Source organism: Bombus vosnesenskii, unplaced genomic scaffold (genome assembly GCF_011952255.1).
Source record: "Bombus vosnesenskii isolate JDL3184/JDL3185 unplaced genomic scaffold, Bvos_JDL3184-5_v1.1 scf7180000013614, whole genome shotgun sequence".
Lineage (NCBI taxonomy): Eukaryota > Metazoa > Arthropoda > Insecta > Hymenoptera > Apidae > Bombus > Bombus vosnesenskii.
Genome location: NW_022883148.1, coordinates 1 through 17789, shown reverse-complemented (window position 1 = coordinate 17789; position 17789 = coordinate 1). Strand labels below are relative to the sequence as shown.

Genomic DNA, 17789 nt, shown 5'->3' with positions numbered 1-17789 from the left:
AGTATTAGACAGGCAAATGTTTCATTTGTTCATTTATCCAAATTGAAGCTTGATATTATTTCATATTGTTGCTACTATATTACATTGCATAATCCTTGTATCAAGAGAAATATGTTAAAATTCTAGACATATATTTTACAGATAAACCACAATTCTAGATTCCAAGTATACAAATGTATTCGTTTGTGAAATAATGAAAATCTCCTCTTCATCATTAGAAAATTGATGTGTACTGCATTGTATATCTGACAGCAATAATTGGATCCATTTCCTTCACGTGTTCTGTTCATCTGATTTCACATATAATATCACATGCATCTTCTTCCCGTTTCCGTCTCAAGCTTCAAAACGCAAGTTTATCGTTTCTAATCTTTTCACTTTTATGTTTTCTTCATTTTCTTTTACTAATGATCGTTTTGTACTGCACCATTTATTTTTATTTCTTGATTACTCTGAGTACGAGTTCTTCAAACTATTCAAATTCCTCATCGTATAAATAAATATTGCAAGTTCAAAACACGTTGCTGTGTCATTGGCCAATCTACATAACTTTCTCGACTAATATCAATATCTTTAGATTTGTTATAGATTTTCCAACATATGTTGATATACGATAAATTACAACATAATATATAGTACATTGTTGGCTAGAAACTTCTTGTATATCTAGACGAATTGCTTTTTTATCGCCAAGTACAATTTTTCCTTAATGTTTCCTGCATTTTATACTGTGCACGTATCTTTATGAATTGTATACATTGTTCTTTACGTTGAGACGTGAATGATATCTAACGTTGCAGTGTTGCAAATGTTTATATCGCTGCAAAATACGTTGAACGGTTTATCGCAAGATCTACTATTTTAGCAAATAAATTTTTGGCAAAGCGATTGCTCTCTGCTCTTGCTTGTGTTATATTTCGTAGAACTTCTAAGCAATTATACTGTTATCTTTCCATTTCTAGTAACAAATGAAGGAAGACTTATTTAAAAAATTCATTAGGGAATAAAACAACAAAATATTATGTAGACTTATACTTTATTACTCTGCTATCAAAACACGTTAATAGCAATTAATAAGAGATATAACAAGATTCTATTAGGTTTCCCTCCATAAATTTCATATAATATTAATCATATAATATTATACAACATATGGCAGCGATCTTCCCAGTGCGTTTAGCATAATATATATAATTTATAAATTATACGTAACATTTCCCCTTGTAGAGCATGTTAACATTTCCCCTTGGCGTCATGCGTTAACATGCGTCATGATGTAATCTGTATCAAATGTAGTGTCAGATTGCACTATAACGAATAATAATATTACTGGAAAAAATGGAAAATACAAGCAACCAATGTAAAAAAGTGGGATGTCTCTTGTTTCAAGCAACACAACCTCTATACATCATCTGTTGTGTCAGTGCTTTTATATATGAGAATCGTCTACAATTAATTACAACCGAACAGAATGAAATAATTACATAACTATCATACAGAATTATTTATAACACTGAGAGTAATTTAAAATTGTACGATACGATGCAAGAAATATTTTTATGTATAAAATATCGCAAATAAAAGTGTAAGATAGTTTATATCAATGTAAGTAGTAATTGATCGATACTATACATTTCATTTGTTTTGGCAAAAAATTCTCATACTCGTAAAGTCAAAAATGTAGAAAGAACGAGTTCCATCTTTGGAAGATAAGTCAACGATTGCATAATTCTTTGCTTTTTGTAAAGAACGATTGCAATATTTATTGTGAGACTGTTTCCTAAATATATTAGAACACTTGCGCTACTTTCATCGGTATGTATAATCTACCTTGGAATAATAACGGCAATATTTATTGGTTATGGTAAGAAATAGAGAACTAAGAGAACTATAGAGATTGAGGATCTCTCAGCGAAGAAAAAAAGGATATTCCTTGTCTGCAATGCCTGGAAAATTTGAGCTCTCGAAAATGGGAGTCAGAAAGATGCTTTTTCTTATTATTTAATTTGTAGTTTGAGGACTCTCGGTTTAGTATGGGACTGGAATATGGAAAAAAGACTGGATAGAATACAAAGAAGATATGTGAAATGGATCTTAGGTTTAGATATGACAACACCAAATTATATATTGATAGAAGAATGCAAGCTAAGAGAAATCAAAGAAAAAGCATTAAAAAGGGCAGCAAGGTATGAAGAGAAAGCCTTAGAATCAAAAAAGGAACTAGGAAGGGAGTGCGTAACGGAAAAAGAGAGAAACTGGGGAAATGACCAAGAATAGAAAAGAGTAGGAAAGAGAAAAAAAGGGACTAGAAGAGGTGAGAAATGGAGGGACACAGATGGAAGCAAGAGAAGAGCAAGGAAGGATGACAGCAGACCAAGTTATAGAGGAAAGAAAAAAGAGATAAGTAGAAGAGAGGGGGAAAAGGATAAGGAAATCCAAATATAACATACATTACAGAAAAATCGCCAAAGAAGAATTACCAAAGTACTCAGAAGGGAGGATAAAGAGGAAGGACAGAAGAATATTAGCAAGATTCAGACGTGGAAACGAGACCAAAGCAAAGGAATACTCTACATACATACTCTACAGGACATAGAAAAAACTCTAAATGAGACTGGAGAAGGACTAACAGAACTAAAAGCAATAATAGTGAGGAGAAGGGCAATACAAGACGGGGCGTAACGACAAGAAGGAAGCACAACAAGGAGGCAAAAGCGCAAAGTTGCAATAGTTTTTTAGTCATTAGTTTTTAGTTTTTTCTAGTTTTTTAGTTTTTAGACATAGAATAATTAAGGGAGTGCAATAGAATAGAATGGATAAGAGAGGAGGTAGATATATAAGAAGCGAAATAGGTATAAGGGATGTAAAACCGAAAGTTTGTCCAAAGCCGAAAGGCGCGAACTAAGCAATAATAAATAATAAATAATTTGTAGTTTACAATTTGTCCAGCTGGACATTCGGTAAATTTTTCTAGCTTAAAAAAAAGAAAGCCATGTGATTCAGTCAAAGAGAGATGTTTCGCTGAAGATGTGCCAAGAACGGGTAGAAAACGCAAAACGACGCTGCGGAAAGATATTCGTATCGTTCGCGAAATAAAGCGCAATCCATTAATTACGATTCGTGAAATAAAATGAACAGCGAACTTGAATCAACGTTCCATTCTCTACAATTTCGATTTGATTTTGATGTTATGGAGATCGAAGGAAAGTGAATTCAAAATTTACGAGAATACTCCAATGCATTACAGATTTAAGATATCAAACTAAGATAACGAGTGTTTCACAGAAGCACGACCATCCCTATGGAATAAACTAGGTCGCACAATTAATAAAAAATACAATCATACAAAAGTATAACAATAAACACTGAAGAAAGTTCATTTAATAGAGAAATAAGTTATAGTATCGATTATTAATGAAAAATAATCTTTAACGTCTGGAAGATCGTCTACTAACACATTATTGAACAAAGGGGGTATCGGACAAAATATTGGACTTTTATGAAAAATAGTATTGCCATATTAGTTTCTCTAACATTAATTTATAAGGTATTTTTATAACACCAAAATTCACATTTTTCAACACTTCTTATATTTAAAAAACGCTTTGTTTTAAATCAAAAGTTTCTTACTTCGAGACCTATACAATATAGTTTAGTACACTGCAAAATGTTTTTGTTGTTTTTTTCGTATTTATTTCAAGTACAGGGCAGAGAAATCAAAGTTGTTCTAGTGTCCGAATATTTTCCAGTCTGACTGTATAACCGGGGATCGGCCTTAGTTCTTGAGATATTCGTAAAAAATGCCGGTATCGCTACAAACTATATTTGATTACAGCTATGCGCATTTGGCAATGCGAGCGTCAGTATTAGTTGCAGGCTACCTTTTGTTTATAAACGAGAGTAAGGCGAGCAAGGGCTTAAAATAATGGCACAACTATATATACGATGCTGCAACATATGCCTGCTATAACTTATCTACTATAACTTATATACTAGCTCAATAAAAAGAGAATATCATCATTTATTAGGTTTAAGTGTGGGTTAGAGTTCTCACCGACCGCTGCAAGGTGAGCGCAAACGGTTGCGTGAAGTAATAACAAATTAATTATAAAAATAGCATGCGTAATGTATTATAAAAATAATAAGTGAATGAGTAATTGATATTATTTTAGGAAACAGAATAATCGTTATTGTACACTTATTATAGGCGGATGATTGAAGGATTGCAAACTCAATAGTGTCTATCACAAAATAGTAACATGCAATCCTGGACTCTTAGAGATAAAGCAAACCTATATCTTTTCAGAGCAGCCCTTCGATCAATATCGTGCTATTTTATATATTTTCATTCCTGAGTTAAACATTTTATTTTGGATATAATATTGAAGTTTAATATATTGTTTATAGCAACATACTCCAAAGTAGCAATCTTGTTCTGTCAATTATGCATTAGAACTGACAATTGTATTAAAAAATGGGGTTGAACTGTAGGGAACTAAAAATCATTGTCTTTTTTATCTTTTATAAAAATTGTAGTTTTTAATGTGTGCAATCCACAAATCCAAGTTTGAAATTACGGAATCCAATGATTCATACCATATGACTATGCAAAGCAAAGCATCTTCAGAGTATTTTACATTTCTCTTTGGCGCCAAATGGGCTTATGTCCATTATATCGTCCAATGAGTTGACGCCGCCATAAAAATTCGCACAATCCTCATCTTTGTCCCCATCCTTAGCTGGTCTCTAATTGAATTCTATTTCTTGAGTATGCGTACATGTTACATTGAGTATATTATATTCGCAAAAAATTAGTTCGTACTAACATAATTGGCCGTCTAGCGGCAACCGGAAAATAAATGCAGGAAACATTCGATAACTGCGAAAAGGTGCATAACACGATAAAAAGAGAGCGAAAAACAACGCAGTGGTGAAAAAACGCAAATGAATTCTTTGGACGCATTGGAAAAAACTGTTACCTGCAGGCCTTGACACTGATATTGTTGCAATGCACCGTCCACACGAACTTTTACTGAACTGTCTCGTGATTCAACTTAATGTAACCAAGTTTCTTTAAAGCATAAAAACAGCTCTGGGAGAAAAGGAGGATGCATGAACAGACTTGTAGAAAAATACTTTAGTAAGTTTACTGAATAAAGTTCTATTACAGATCGATGATTGAAACGATGTTGAAAGACGAGTTCCTAAGGGTGGACATTCGAACTTTCGGATTTCCCACTTTTTTAAGATGAATGGAAAATTAGAAGTAATTGGTGGGTACATGTTCCAAAGAAGATTCAGCACCTGTGTACCGGTCGCATCAAGTAGCAACAGGTTTTACCGTTCTTCAAGGTGGATCTCACCAGTAATGGGAGAACTCTCTAACCTGAACATACGGATAAGACCAGCCACTTGTAATGTTAATGTTTCTTATTTAAAAAATGAATAAATATTTCAATTCACAGATTATTTATGCAACACTTGAATTTACCGAAAACAAAAAAAGAATATGAAAAACAGTAATATTACAGCCTTTTTTTCAAAAAGTAATCGAACTAATCCGGGTTTGCTGTATACAAGTGTCCTTGAGTCGTCAGAATGAGAAACCAAATACATGTAGTAACGTATGGATCTTAGAGTAAGGAAAAGTAATGATGTTTTATTTAGAGTTTAGTGTAGGAGGCTAATCTTGTGATTTAGGTTCCATGTGAACCAAAATCTCGATTAAAACAGCACACCAATACTGTTGTGTACAACAGAAATGCTGAAGAAAAATCAGAAGATTTATGCAGTGACACATGATATAATAGTACTTCAAAATAACGTTTATACTGATTTATGCGAAGTAATGGTAACTGCACTTGGTCCATAGGTGTTTAAATAACGTAACATTGGTAAATTTTTTGAAACAGTATGCAAATAAAAATGTCCTTACCAAACAAATATTCATACCAAGCTGGATTTGAATTGATAAAATAATCGTTGGATAAAGTCGGATGTTGCATAAGTAAACGTGATGGTTAAACATTATGTGAAAGAGCAGTCTTCAACGCCTCATTCATTTGTTTATAAAGAATTGCAAAGGAAACAAAATCATTCGACCGTTACACGATTTGTAAATCCCCCCCCCCCCCCAAATATGTTATTTTTAATGTGCACTTGCTGCGAACTATTGTTCGTAACTAATTTGATTTCGTATATGTTGGAAGCTGGAAGAACTTTAAAATTATTTTATCCTAACATGTTTCGTGTGACATGTATAACACAGAGCTTGTGTAAAATAGCCGAGAAAATGAGACTATTATTCCCTTCGATCAATGTTTCTATGAAGCAAATATTTTTAAAAGTTGCACACATTGTGTCGGAACTTACAGAAAAAAACTATCCAATGTGCTGATATTTGATCTTACAGGTAACTTCTGCATCACACAGGGTACCCAAAAGATTGTAGTACAAGCTGCTGAAAGAGATAAGATTCGTTCATCCGAAGTCTCATGTGCACGAAAATCGAATTTGAATTTCTGTCAAGTATCAAATTGAAGAGACCGAGCATTGACTGAATGTGTTCCGTCGTACGCGGCTACTTTGTTCGTATTTACGACTTGGCATGGCCTGAATACTACACGAAGATTCGTGATCACAGAAGTAAACAAGGCCCCGTGGGACTTTATTTACAAACTCCGGGTAAACAAAATAAAAATACAAAACTATCAAGAAAACAACAAGCACTCACTACGAAAGAAACAAAACATAATGATGTTTGATCCTTAAAAATAACGACAACAGAATTGCTGGAACCGGGAGACAGCAAGCAACATGTGTTAGCACTGTGTATGCTTACGGGCACTATATCGATATATTTTGCAAAAGAGCTGCAGGCGGAAAACTATGAGATAGGAAGGGTAGAACAACAGGAGCGATATAACACCCGTTCTAGGTCAGGAGCCGCCTCAATTTTTATAGAAAGGATTAGGACAGTTGAAGAACTTGCTGAAGAGAAAGGTGGAGAGAAGAGTGGAGTTATTATAGGGAGGATAATTGGACAAGGAGACTTATAAATTACGCTTGTATTTTTAAGAAGTACAGAAGGAATATTAAAAACTTTACCATGCAGATCTTGAGTGGACATGGAATATTTAACGTATATCGTAAGACGATTAATAAGGAGGCCCACTCAAAATGCTAGGATTATAATGCTGAAGAAAATGATGCGGGGCATGCGTTGTAGCACTGCCCTACGCGGATCAATGATAGAACAGTACTGGAAAATTACTTGGGCATGCAACTCTGCTAAAGTACCTGGAAGAGAGAGGCTGAATGATAATCACTGGAAGAGATAAAGAAGGGGAGGAGTGGACATATATAGGGAGAGAGGAAACTCAGTAATAGATTATCTGATTGGAAATCAGGGGGCGACAGAAGAAATAATCGACATGAAAGTAGGAAAAAGAACAGAGTCGGACCACATGCCGTTAGAAACAGAAATAGGGGGCCGGAATTACAAAAAGTGAGGAAAAGAAAGAAGAAGAGAAGAAGAAAAGGGAATGAACAAACTAAAGTGTGGAAAAATACCTGGAGGAATGTAAAGACTGGACCTGCAAGGGAAGAACAGTAGAGGAAATGTGGACTGAAATCAAAAAGAAGATAAATGAAGCAATGCCGAAGAAGAAAGTGAAGATGAGGAAATGGGACATGGGGAAGAAAGTGTGGTACAACAAGGAGTGGAAAGAAAGGAAAAGAGAGATGAGAAGGAAGATGACAAAGTTTATGAAAGGAAAATGCAGCAGAGAAGCGCTCACAGAGGAAAAAAAGGCATTCAAACAGTGGTGTAAACAAAGAAAGGACAGACACGAAGAAGAAGATATGTAGAAAATAAAGAAGATCAAAACAGAACAAGAAGTGTGGAAATATATAAATAAATACAGAAGAAGTAAAGAAGGTATAGATGAGGATATAAGCGAAGAAGAGTGGAAAAATCATTTTATGGAAATTTTAGAAGGGACAGAGCACAAAGAGGGCAGAAAAACTCGATGACGAGTAATATTTAAACTCGCAACCACAAGGTAAGCTCGTTCATTGCATTGTCTTCACAATTTGCTATACCAATGGAGAACACAGACAAAATTACCTCCTTGCATCGGAGACGAGGCTTTCAAATAGGCCGATTCACTACTCTATTGAAACGACTCGATGAATACGAACAATCTAGCCAACCGAATAAGGCCTATTTAACGGCCTATACGACACTACTCGACGACACATAGAAACAATACAGATTATTACAAGAAGAATTAGAAGATTTAGGCGAGGAAGACGACGCGCGCGTTTCCGAGTTAACAAACACATATTACGATTTGGTAGTACGAATACACACTCTCATGGATGATACACCAGCATCGTCGTCGAAATCGCCTAGCTGCGAGTCACCTAATGTCGCCGAACCGACATCAATTAAACTACCGGAAATTCATCTGCCTACTTTCTACCGTACCATCGAAAATTGGCATTCATTTTACGACTCCTTCTTATCCATTATAGATCGAAGCTAACGACTTACACCCGTGCAGAAATTTAATTATCTACGATCCTCCTTGGCCGGAAAGGCCGCGCGAAGTATACAATCGTTAGACATCACAGAGTTAAATTATTCAATCGCTATTGACGTTCTTAAAGAAAAATTCGACTGCCACCGTCAAGTCTACATGCGTCACTGGGACTTGATTTTCGACTAATCGAAAATAACTAAAGAGACACCCGAAGCCATAAATGATTTTCTCGAGACGGTCAAGATCAACCTCCAAGCTTTAGAGAAACTCGGTGAACCAATCACATCAAACGTCGTTCTCATCGAACTATTTATATCGAAGCTATCCTCAGCCATCATTTGCAAATGGCAACGCACATTACCGGAAAAGAAATTGCCGTCATATACGCACTTGGTAGACTTTCTGAAAACACGGACGAACGGCGATACAACAAGCTCAGCATCAACCGCGATAAAAAGGGCGTCCGATCAACACAACCGTCAGCGACCGAACGCGCCGCGAAGTCACGCATTCACCACTACGTACAAGACGTTGGTGTGTCCGAACTGCCAAGGACAACACGAATTATGGAATTGTGATGTCTTCAAAGCAAAGTCGCCCAAAAAACGCCTTGAAACCGCCAAAAGGGCGTCGCTCTGTACCAATTGTTTAGGCAAGGGACACGCTCTTACTCAATGCTTCGCAGGGTCATGACGCATCTGTGGACTGCGACACATACATATTTGCATCAAGACCATGGTCATAGCAAATTACGAACACGTGTAAGCCGAACGGTGTAAGATCGAGCGGTCGATCATCGAGCGACCGATCATCCAACGGTCGATCTTCGCCTAGTTCACCGACCCCACGTTCGTCACATCGTTGGAGACGCGCATCCACGTCTCCCCGAACGTCTCCCCGAACATCTCCGAAACGCGAATCTCGATTATCGCGAACGACGGCATCGGGATCAAATATATCGTCCAGTCCTAAACGACAAGGAAAACAATGACGTCATCAGACGACTTTGCTAGGGACCGAACCACAGAAAACGGACTCATTGACCTCGCTCCCTTCCGAACCACTACAGCACGATTTGTTAGTCACAGCGCAGGTCAACATCTTGAACAATAAAATTCAACCATTCCATTGTAGAGCTCTGCTAGACACCGGCTCTAGCATGAACTTTATCACCGAAAAACTCGCCAATTCATTAAAACTCAACCAACGGAAATGTTCGGTCCCAATTGGAACACTCCACACGTTATCGACGACCTCGAAACGCTACATCACGGCCACGATCACCTCCATTGACGGCACATACGAACGCACCTTGACGTTCCTAATCATACCGACAATATGGACTTGGGTCCCAGATCAACCCGCAGATCGCTCAACGATACAGATACCTACGAATCTCCAACTAGCCGATCCAAGATTCCATAGACCTGCTCCGATCTAAATATTATTGAGCGCCGGACCAACGCTAGCATCACTCTGTGTCGGCCAACTTGATATCAGTCAAGCAAACGGGTCTGACTTGCGTCTGCAAAAAACGCGATTCGGATGGGTCATCGGGGGGAGCCCAACCTCGCAATCGTCAGCATACGCATTTCACGCCTCCACGACGGCTTTACAGGCGGACCTCGCCCGTTTTTGGAAAATCGGCGAAGGACCGCCCACTCCACACATTTCGGAAGCGGAACGACAGTGCGAGGGACACTTCCGAAATCACGTTCAACACACCAAAGAAGGGCCATACATTATCGCTCTCCCATTCGACGAAACAACTCCTTCGCTTGGATCCTCTAAAGCAATGGCGATGAAGCGACTCACATCCCTCTGCGGGGACGTACTTCATACGGGACCGAAACTACAAGACAACTTATTTTTCATTCTTCTAAGATTTCGTTCTCATCAATACTTCATTACAGGCGATGTTGAAAAGATGTATCAACAATTTCTTGTGCGTCCAGAGGATCGGAAATTCCAACAAATTTTGTGGCGCAACTCTGATGGAGAAGTTGACACCTATCAACTTAACAGAGTGACATTCGGGCTGTCAGCAGCCCCTTATCTAGCCATTCGGTGCCTCAAACAACTGGCAGACGACGAGGGACATCGGTACCCACGAGCGGCGATGGTCTTACAGCGAGACTTCTACGTCGACGATGTTCTCACGGGAATTGATACAAAGGTCGAGGCACGATCATTGAGAACGGAGCTCAGAGAATTGCTTAACTAGCCGGCTTAAACATTCGAAAATGGGCATCGAACGACGGGGAACTGCTACGAGGACTTTCCGAGCAGGACATAAACGATAAGCTGCTACTGGGCGAATCGCAAATCTTCAAAACTCTGGGTGTTGTTTGGAATTCCTTTGACGACTCGATCCTATATTCCGTCAAAATCAATCCTACTGCCTCTCGAATGACGAAAAGAACAATCAGCTCCGAAATCGCCAAGATTACTCAAGACCCTCTTGGATTACTGGCACCAGTGATCGTTCGAGCTAAGATGCTGCTCCAACGACTTTGGACATTAAAAATTGGTTGGGACGAATCTCTTCCGGCTGACGTACATACAGAATGGAGCAAATAGTATGCACAGCTTCCATTGCTAAATAACGTAAAGTTTCCACGTAAAACTATAATCAATATACAGCGGAAATTGAGTTACACGGGTTCTGTGACGCCAGCGAAAGGGCGTATGGGGCATGTGTTTACCTTCGCACCATCACTCCGGATGGTCATGTCTGGACACGACTCCTCACTGTAAAGTCAAAGGTGGTTCCGCTCAAATCACAAACCATTCCAAGGCTGGAACTGAGTGGAGCACCTCTTCTCACATCACTGGCCACTACAGTCCTTCAAACCTTACCACGCAACATTTCTCGGACTGTTTATTGGACTGATACTACCATCGTTCTTCATTGGATTAATACATCACCCCATACGCTGAAAATCTTTGTCGCTAATCGTGTGACAGAAATTCAACAGAAGACTCACACCTCAGATTGGCGTCGCATTCCCACCACCGATAACCCTGCAGATCTCATATCTCGAGGCCAATCACCCGAAGACTTCCTGCGACGAACCATTTGGCAACATGGACCGGAATGGCTTCAACAATCCGAAGAATACTGGTCGACGTGGAACCCAGTACCATTAATCGAAACACCGGAGCAGAAGAAGGTAACCTATCTGTCCGTGACTCCGGCTGACCATAGTATACTGGAGAGATTTTCTTCTTGGCCCAAGCTGATAAGAATTACAGCACGTTGCCTCCGATGGAGACAAAAACAGGATCGAGGGAGACTTCTAACAACGCATGATTTAACCAATGCGCATAACAAACTGATCAAATTATTACAAGTCTGTTATTTTTCCGATGAAATCCGTACACTCTGAACAGATAGAAATTCTGCAGCAAAGGGGAAGCTACAACGACTCGATCCATTACTGGACAAGGACGGGATGTTGCGAGTCGGAAGCCGACTCAGTCACTCACCAATGCCTTTCAATCAGAAACATCCAATCATTCTACCCAAATCCTCAGTTACAGCGCTTATAATCGAGCATGAACACCTTCTAAATCTCCATTCCGGAACTCAAACTACCTTATATGCCCTAAGAAGATCTTATTGACCTATCGACGGCCTTAGTCAAGTTTGGAGCACGCTGAAGAAGTGCGTCCGTTGCTGCCGAGCCAATCCACCTCCAGTGAACTACGTAATGGGCCACCTTCCAGCTGCACGGATAACGAAATCTCGGTCATTAACCAACGTCGGGATCGATTATTAAGGACTGGTTTACATCAAAGAACGAAAGAATCGCAACCGACGCAAAATCAAGGTATATGTAGCAATCCTGTATGTCTTGCAGTTAAAGCAGTCCACATCGAGCTGGTCAGCGACCTTACTCGCCGAGATTCATCGCTCGCCGAGGATTCTGTGCAACAATCTACTCTGACAACGGTACCAACTTTGTTGGCGGCAACAACGAATTACGAGAGCTCCGAAATCTCCTGCAGTCCGACGATCATAAGGTAAAGGTTCAGTCCTTTTTAACCGACCGACGGATCGAATGGCGCTTCATTCCTCCCAACTCACCTCACTTCGGCGGATTGTGGGAGGCTGCAGTGAAATCCTTCAAACGCCATCTCAGACGTGTCGTAGGTAACGAGCTCTTAACATTCGAAAACTTCAACACACTCATCATTGAAATCGAGTCTATCCTCAACTACCGTCCGCTGACTCCAATATCATCAGACCCAAACGATCTCCTTGTCTTTACTCCCAGTCACTTCCTCGTCGGTGATTCATTAACAAGTTTCCGAGAACGAGATTTCAGGGACACTCCATCCAATCGTCTCTCCAGCTGGCAACATATTCAAAAACTCAAACATTTCTGGCGCCGCTGGCATCGAGAGTATCTGAACGAGCTGAACATCCGAAACAAATGGAGTAAGGGCAGTCACAACATATGAGAAGGCACCATTGTCATTCTCGGAGAAGACAACGTTCCCCCAATGCAATGACCATTGGGCAAAATCATCAAGGTCCAACCGGGCGCAGACGGCATCATACGGACGGCTACCGTTCGAACGGCAACGAGCACCCTGGATCGGAGCATCAAGCTCCGAAGCACTGGATGGTACCAGTACCATGCAGGGATACTGGACGAACGACTGAAGGCAGAGATTGAAAAGAAACTGGAAGAGAGCCAATTCGGATTCAGAAAAGGAAGCGAAGTGACCGATACGGTTTATGTGATAAACCACATCATAGACAAGCAGCTAGATGTGGCGACACTCGACCACGAAAATTTTCAACGGCTTCGCGGCACAAAGCGCTATACCTTCAAAGCGTAAGGCCGACAGGCCTAATGTACCATCGATATCCCTACGGGTTTTTTCACCGAATATTCGGTAGAATGCATACGCGGCAACCGTCGCGGACTTCTAATAAACGCGCGCGTAGTGGGGATATCGAGGAGCAACAAAGGATAGAATCTGTTCAGTTTTGAACCAAAAAGATTCATTCTGCCCCGAGCCGCGAAGTGCAAAAGGTTAAGAGAAGCAAACACAACTAAAGAAACGTATCGTCTACTCTTGAGAGTTCAGTTTTAATCGTTACTTGTTATTAATTGTTGTTAAACGTTAACCGTGGTTAAACGTTATTTGCTGTTAATTGTTAAGAGTCTAATAAACGTTATTGTTGAAAATCAAGGGTATTTTCTTTCGGGCACCTTCATGGACTATCACTTCATAAGTGTGAATAAATATCTTGGTTGTTAAACATATCTGAATGTTCCTTCAGTACCTATAGTACCTCATAGGTAAAGAAAGAGGGAAATTATATACCTGCTTTATGGACCTAAGAGCGGCGTTCGACAGACTAAACAGAGAGGAACTGGAGGAGAAAATGAGGAAAATGGGGATTAGTACAAGTGTACTCATCGAATATTACTGTTAATGAATATTTATTGTTGAATACATCTGAGTATTCCTTCCGCACCTATTACGACAACCCACCCCATAGCCATGAAGGGAAAAGAACAAGAAAGAGAAAGAAGGGACTAGAAGATGTGAGAAAGGGAAGGACGCAGACAGAAGCAGAAGAGGAGCAAGAAGGATGACAGCAGACCAAATTATAGAAGAAAGAAGAAAGGAAGAAGCAGAAGAAAGGGGGAAAAGGATAAAGGAATCCAAGTATAATATAGACTACAGAAACATAGCCAAAGAAAAATTACCAAAGTACTTAGAAGGGAGGATGAAGTGGAAGGACAGAAAAATACCAGCAAGATTCAGATGCGGAAACGAGGCCAAAGCAAGGGAATACTGGAAAGAAGAGGGAGAAAAAAGATGCAGACTATGTAGAAGGAAAGAAGACCTGAGGCATGTAATAAAAGAATGTGAAATAACGGGAAGACCAAAGGACATAGGAAAAACGCTAAATGAGACTGGGGCAGGTTTAACAGAACTGAAGGCAATGATAGAGAAGAGAAGGACAAACGACAGGAAGGATGCACAGCAAGGAGGCTAAAGACCAAAGTTGCAATAGTTTTTTAGTCATTAGTTGCTAAGTTGTAGTTTCTCGTTTTAGTTTTTAGAGATAAAATAAGCAAGGTAGTGCAATAGAATAGAGTGGAAAAGAGATGTAAGAGATGTAAAACCGAAAGTTCATTCAAAGCCGAAAGGTATGGACTAAGCAATAATAAAGTAAAAGAATAATACAAAAGGATCCAACAGACCAACAGGCGATCAACATTGTGTAGTATCAGTGATGTCTAAGGATGCAAAGCCTTCAGCATTTATATTTCCCCCCAAAATAATCAAATTTATCTGCCAAGCAAAGGACTAAGCCGAGCCCTTATCCGCTCACACTAATTGCCAAGCAAAGGAAAGAGTAAAGAGAAAAACAAAGAAAAGAGGGAACACTGTAACATTCATCTCGGAACAATGTAAAAGCCAGATCGAACAAGAAATTCCTCAGGCTGGAAAAAAGACCGAATGAAAAAAATCTTTCAAAACCAGGAGCGCACTTAGCAGAGATGAAGAAAATGTAGCAGTGAAAAAATGAAAAACACAACATTCTTCCCTCGGGCTCGTATATTTCGTGATGAACTCTTTATATCACTGCAATCTAAGAAAAAGATGGATTCAATGTATTATATGGCATAGATGGGCACATGAAATTTGCATAAATGTTGAGAGCTGATGGTTTAACTAACTAGCACTGCTCATTAGATTAATTATATGATCTCTTACGTCGTATCGCAACTTATTCCGATTATGTCCATGAAGCGTGAGTTATCTGTAAAATATAATCGTAACGTTTAGCTTCCTTTCATAGACTTAGCTTATTATAGTTCGTAACGTCGTCGGCTGACTTGGAGCCTACATATTCATGCACACCATCAACAGAATGTTTGGATCTCTCGTAAAGCGTCTTTTAACTGTTTTGCCAACCGATGCACTGATAAGGCGTCTTTCTCCAACACTCACTGCTGAAGTCATCAGGACATGGATTGCATTGGGTGATCGACATAACGACGAGTTTTTGAAATTGTGGTCCGGCGGCCTACTCTAAGACAGCGTCGAACGATGACACCGCGCTCCTTTCTATATGGCTAGTCGTCAAGTCACTTCAAGTCCGTTCGAATCTATCAGTTTAAAGAATCGGTGCCAGTGCACTTCGCTGGGCGTGTGTTCTCGTGAGCTTTCGTGGGGAGAAAACGAATTAGAAAAGAGAAAAAAAGGGATAAAAGCCGAAAGAACATTTCTTGACTTGGGCGATTTGCAACGCTCAAAGAACAAAAAAGAATGTAAGACAATTACTGGGGAAAATTAATTTTTATTATAAATTTATAAAAGATACCTGCAAACTCCTGGAGCCACTTCATAACTTATTAAGGAAAAATGTCGAATTCATCTGCAATGAAAAATCTCAGAAATCATTTCAGAAGATTAAGGAATATCTCTGTTAAAGTCCGGTCCTAGCAACATATGAGCAAAACAAAGAAATATTCATTTATACAGATGCAAGTGGTGATGGTTTAGGAGCCGTTTTAAAACAACCCCAAGATAACGGTATGTTACACCCGGTTGCGCACTTCTCAAGAAAACTGAAAGCAAACAGAATCAATGAGGAAAGCAATCTATCTCGAATGCCCTGCTATTAAAGAACCGATTCAATATTGGCAACATTACACATGACTGTTGCTTTGCACAGAATGCTTGATATGAAATGAACCTTATAGCGACAGCGTTCGTAATGAGAACTAGCTGCAGTGCGTATATAGTAGCAGATGGGTTCACGAAAATTGCATCAGGTCTAATATGGCGTTCTACGTGCACATCAACTGTAACTCGAACGATACACGTTGCTGAACCGAATAACAAGCGTATCAACTAAAAAATTGTGAAACAGAGATAACAATGAAGCGTTCATAAGTAATCTCAGTTAATATATCTTGAATTTTGTTGCTGCATTTTCGATGATAGCGACTAGTGTTATTTGCAAGTATTGCAAATGAAAAATTCAGTCTTCTAGAACTAGAAACTGCGGCTTAGGTTCCAAAATTACAATTAAGTGTGAGTACTGGATGAAATTTTTCAACTCATCTCCACTAATTGGCAATGCCAATCCATACCAAAAGTCATCTGAAATAAATCGCAGGATTGTGTTGGCGACTTTTAGAGAACGGAATGGAAAAGATAAATTTATTTTGTGGGCTAATGGATATTTTTCAGGGATCGGCTATCAATAGATACTATGGCTGTCCGGAAAATTTACATTCTGTTGTCTTACGGGTATCTAATCGTCCAATTTCGAGAGCTACCGAAAAAGACAGAAGAAAAGTTAGCGTTTCGGAAGAGAGAACGCCAGGAAAATGAGAGAATTGAATTTTTCGTTCGGGCTTGCTACACTCCTCGGGAAACACAGTAAGAATGTGCTTGATATAATTGTAAAATCTAGGTTTCCCAATCTTGCAGCGTTGCATGGGAGAATAAAACGGGCACAGAACAGTACAATGATTAGTATGAAGGTGACAAAGATAATTGCACTATAAACCATATCAGTGCTGATAAAGTGGAAACTTATGTCATCACAGAAATGTTTATGAGATCAGGAAAGAAACATCATGCCAAGTATAGTACATGTATTGGAGATGGAGATAGCGAAACACATAAAGACATTAATCCATACGAAGACATTGTTGTTTAAAAGAAAGAATATGTTGGTCACGTATAGAAACGAATAGGCACAAAGCTAAAGGACGCCAAATAATGTTAAATAAACTGTTTTCGGATAATTACAATAGCGTTTTCACAAAAAGTGGAATTTCTAACTTGAGAAGGACAAACACAATAATTTGTAAATGTCCTAGGAATAGCGAAGAGTATAATCCATGCATGTTTTAAACCAGTTAAAGCTGGATTCCAAGTCACTTTACACAAAGTTCATCTGAAACAGAACTTGTGTTTGTAATTGCTTTTGTTTGTATTTGCTTTTTAGATGAATATAATTAAGTGCTGTGGTCAAAATCTGAACCCTCGTCAATATTTTATTGCCGATCTATTAAATTTGTATTTATGAAAGAAAATGAGGCATTGGTTAGGGAAGAAGGTAATAATGGAAATAAATAATCTTTCTCCCAATACATACAATTCAAACAATGATAATATAAAAGTTATCTTTGCTTTGCGCTAGCCATGTTATACGGTAGCGTTGGTAATATTTTATCAAATATAAATGTT

At 38.9% G+C, this 17789-nt stretch overlaps 1 protein-coding gene and 2 pseudogenes across 1 annotated transcript; all 3 read left to right on the top strand.

Annotated features, from left to right (window-relative positions):
- Positions 1–8378: 8378 nt before the first annotated feature.
- On the top strand, positions 8379–10770 carry LOC117238807 (annotated as a pseudogene).
- A 185-nt stretch (positions 10771–10955) lies between these two features.
- LOC117238806 lies at positions 10956–12576 on the top strand. The gene is made up of 3 exons (XM_033504018.1): positions 10956–11118; positions 11190–11719; positions 12190–12576. The coding sequence occupies exons 1-3, from the start codon at positions 10956–10958 to the stop codon at positions 12574–12576; spliced, it is 1080 nt and encodes a 359-aa protein (XP_033359909.1).
- A 484-nt stretch (positions 12577–13060) lies between these two features.
- LOC117238808 lies at positions 13061–14720 on the top strand (annotated as a pseudogene).
- Positions 14721–17789: the final 3069 nt, after the last annotated feature.

Bases quoted from the DNA above. Each gene is read 5' to 3' on its own strand.
- LOC117238806 (XM_033504018.1), top strand. From the start codon at position 10,956: ATGACGAAAAGAACAATCAGCTCCGAAATCGCCAAGATTACTCAAGAC. The intron at 11,119-11,189 runs GCAAATAGTATG...ATCAATATACAG, and splicing joins TGACGTACATACAGAATGGA to CGGAAATTGAGTTACACGGG. The intron at 11,720-12,189 runs GTAACCTATCTG...CGACGGCCTTAG, and splicing joins AAACACCGGAGCAGAAGAAG to TCAAGTTTGGAGCACGCTGA.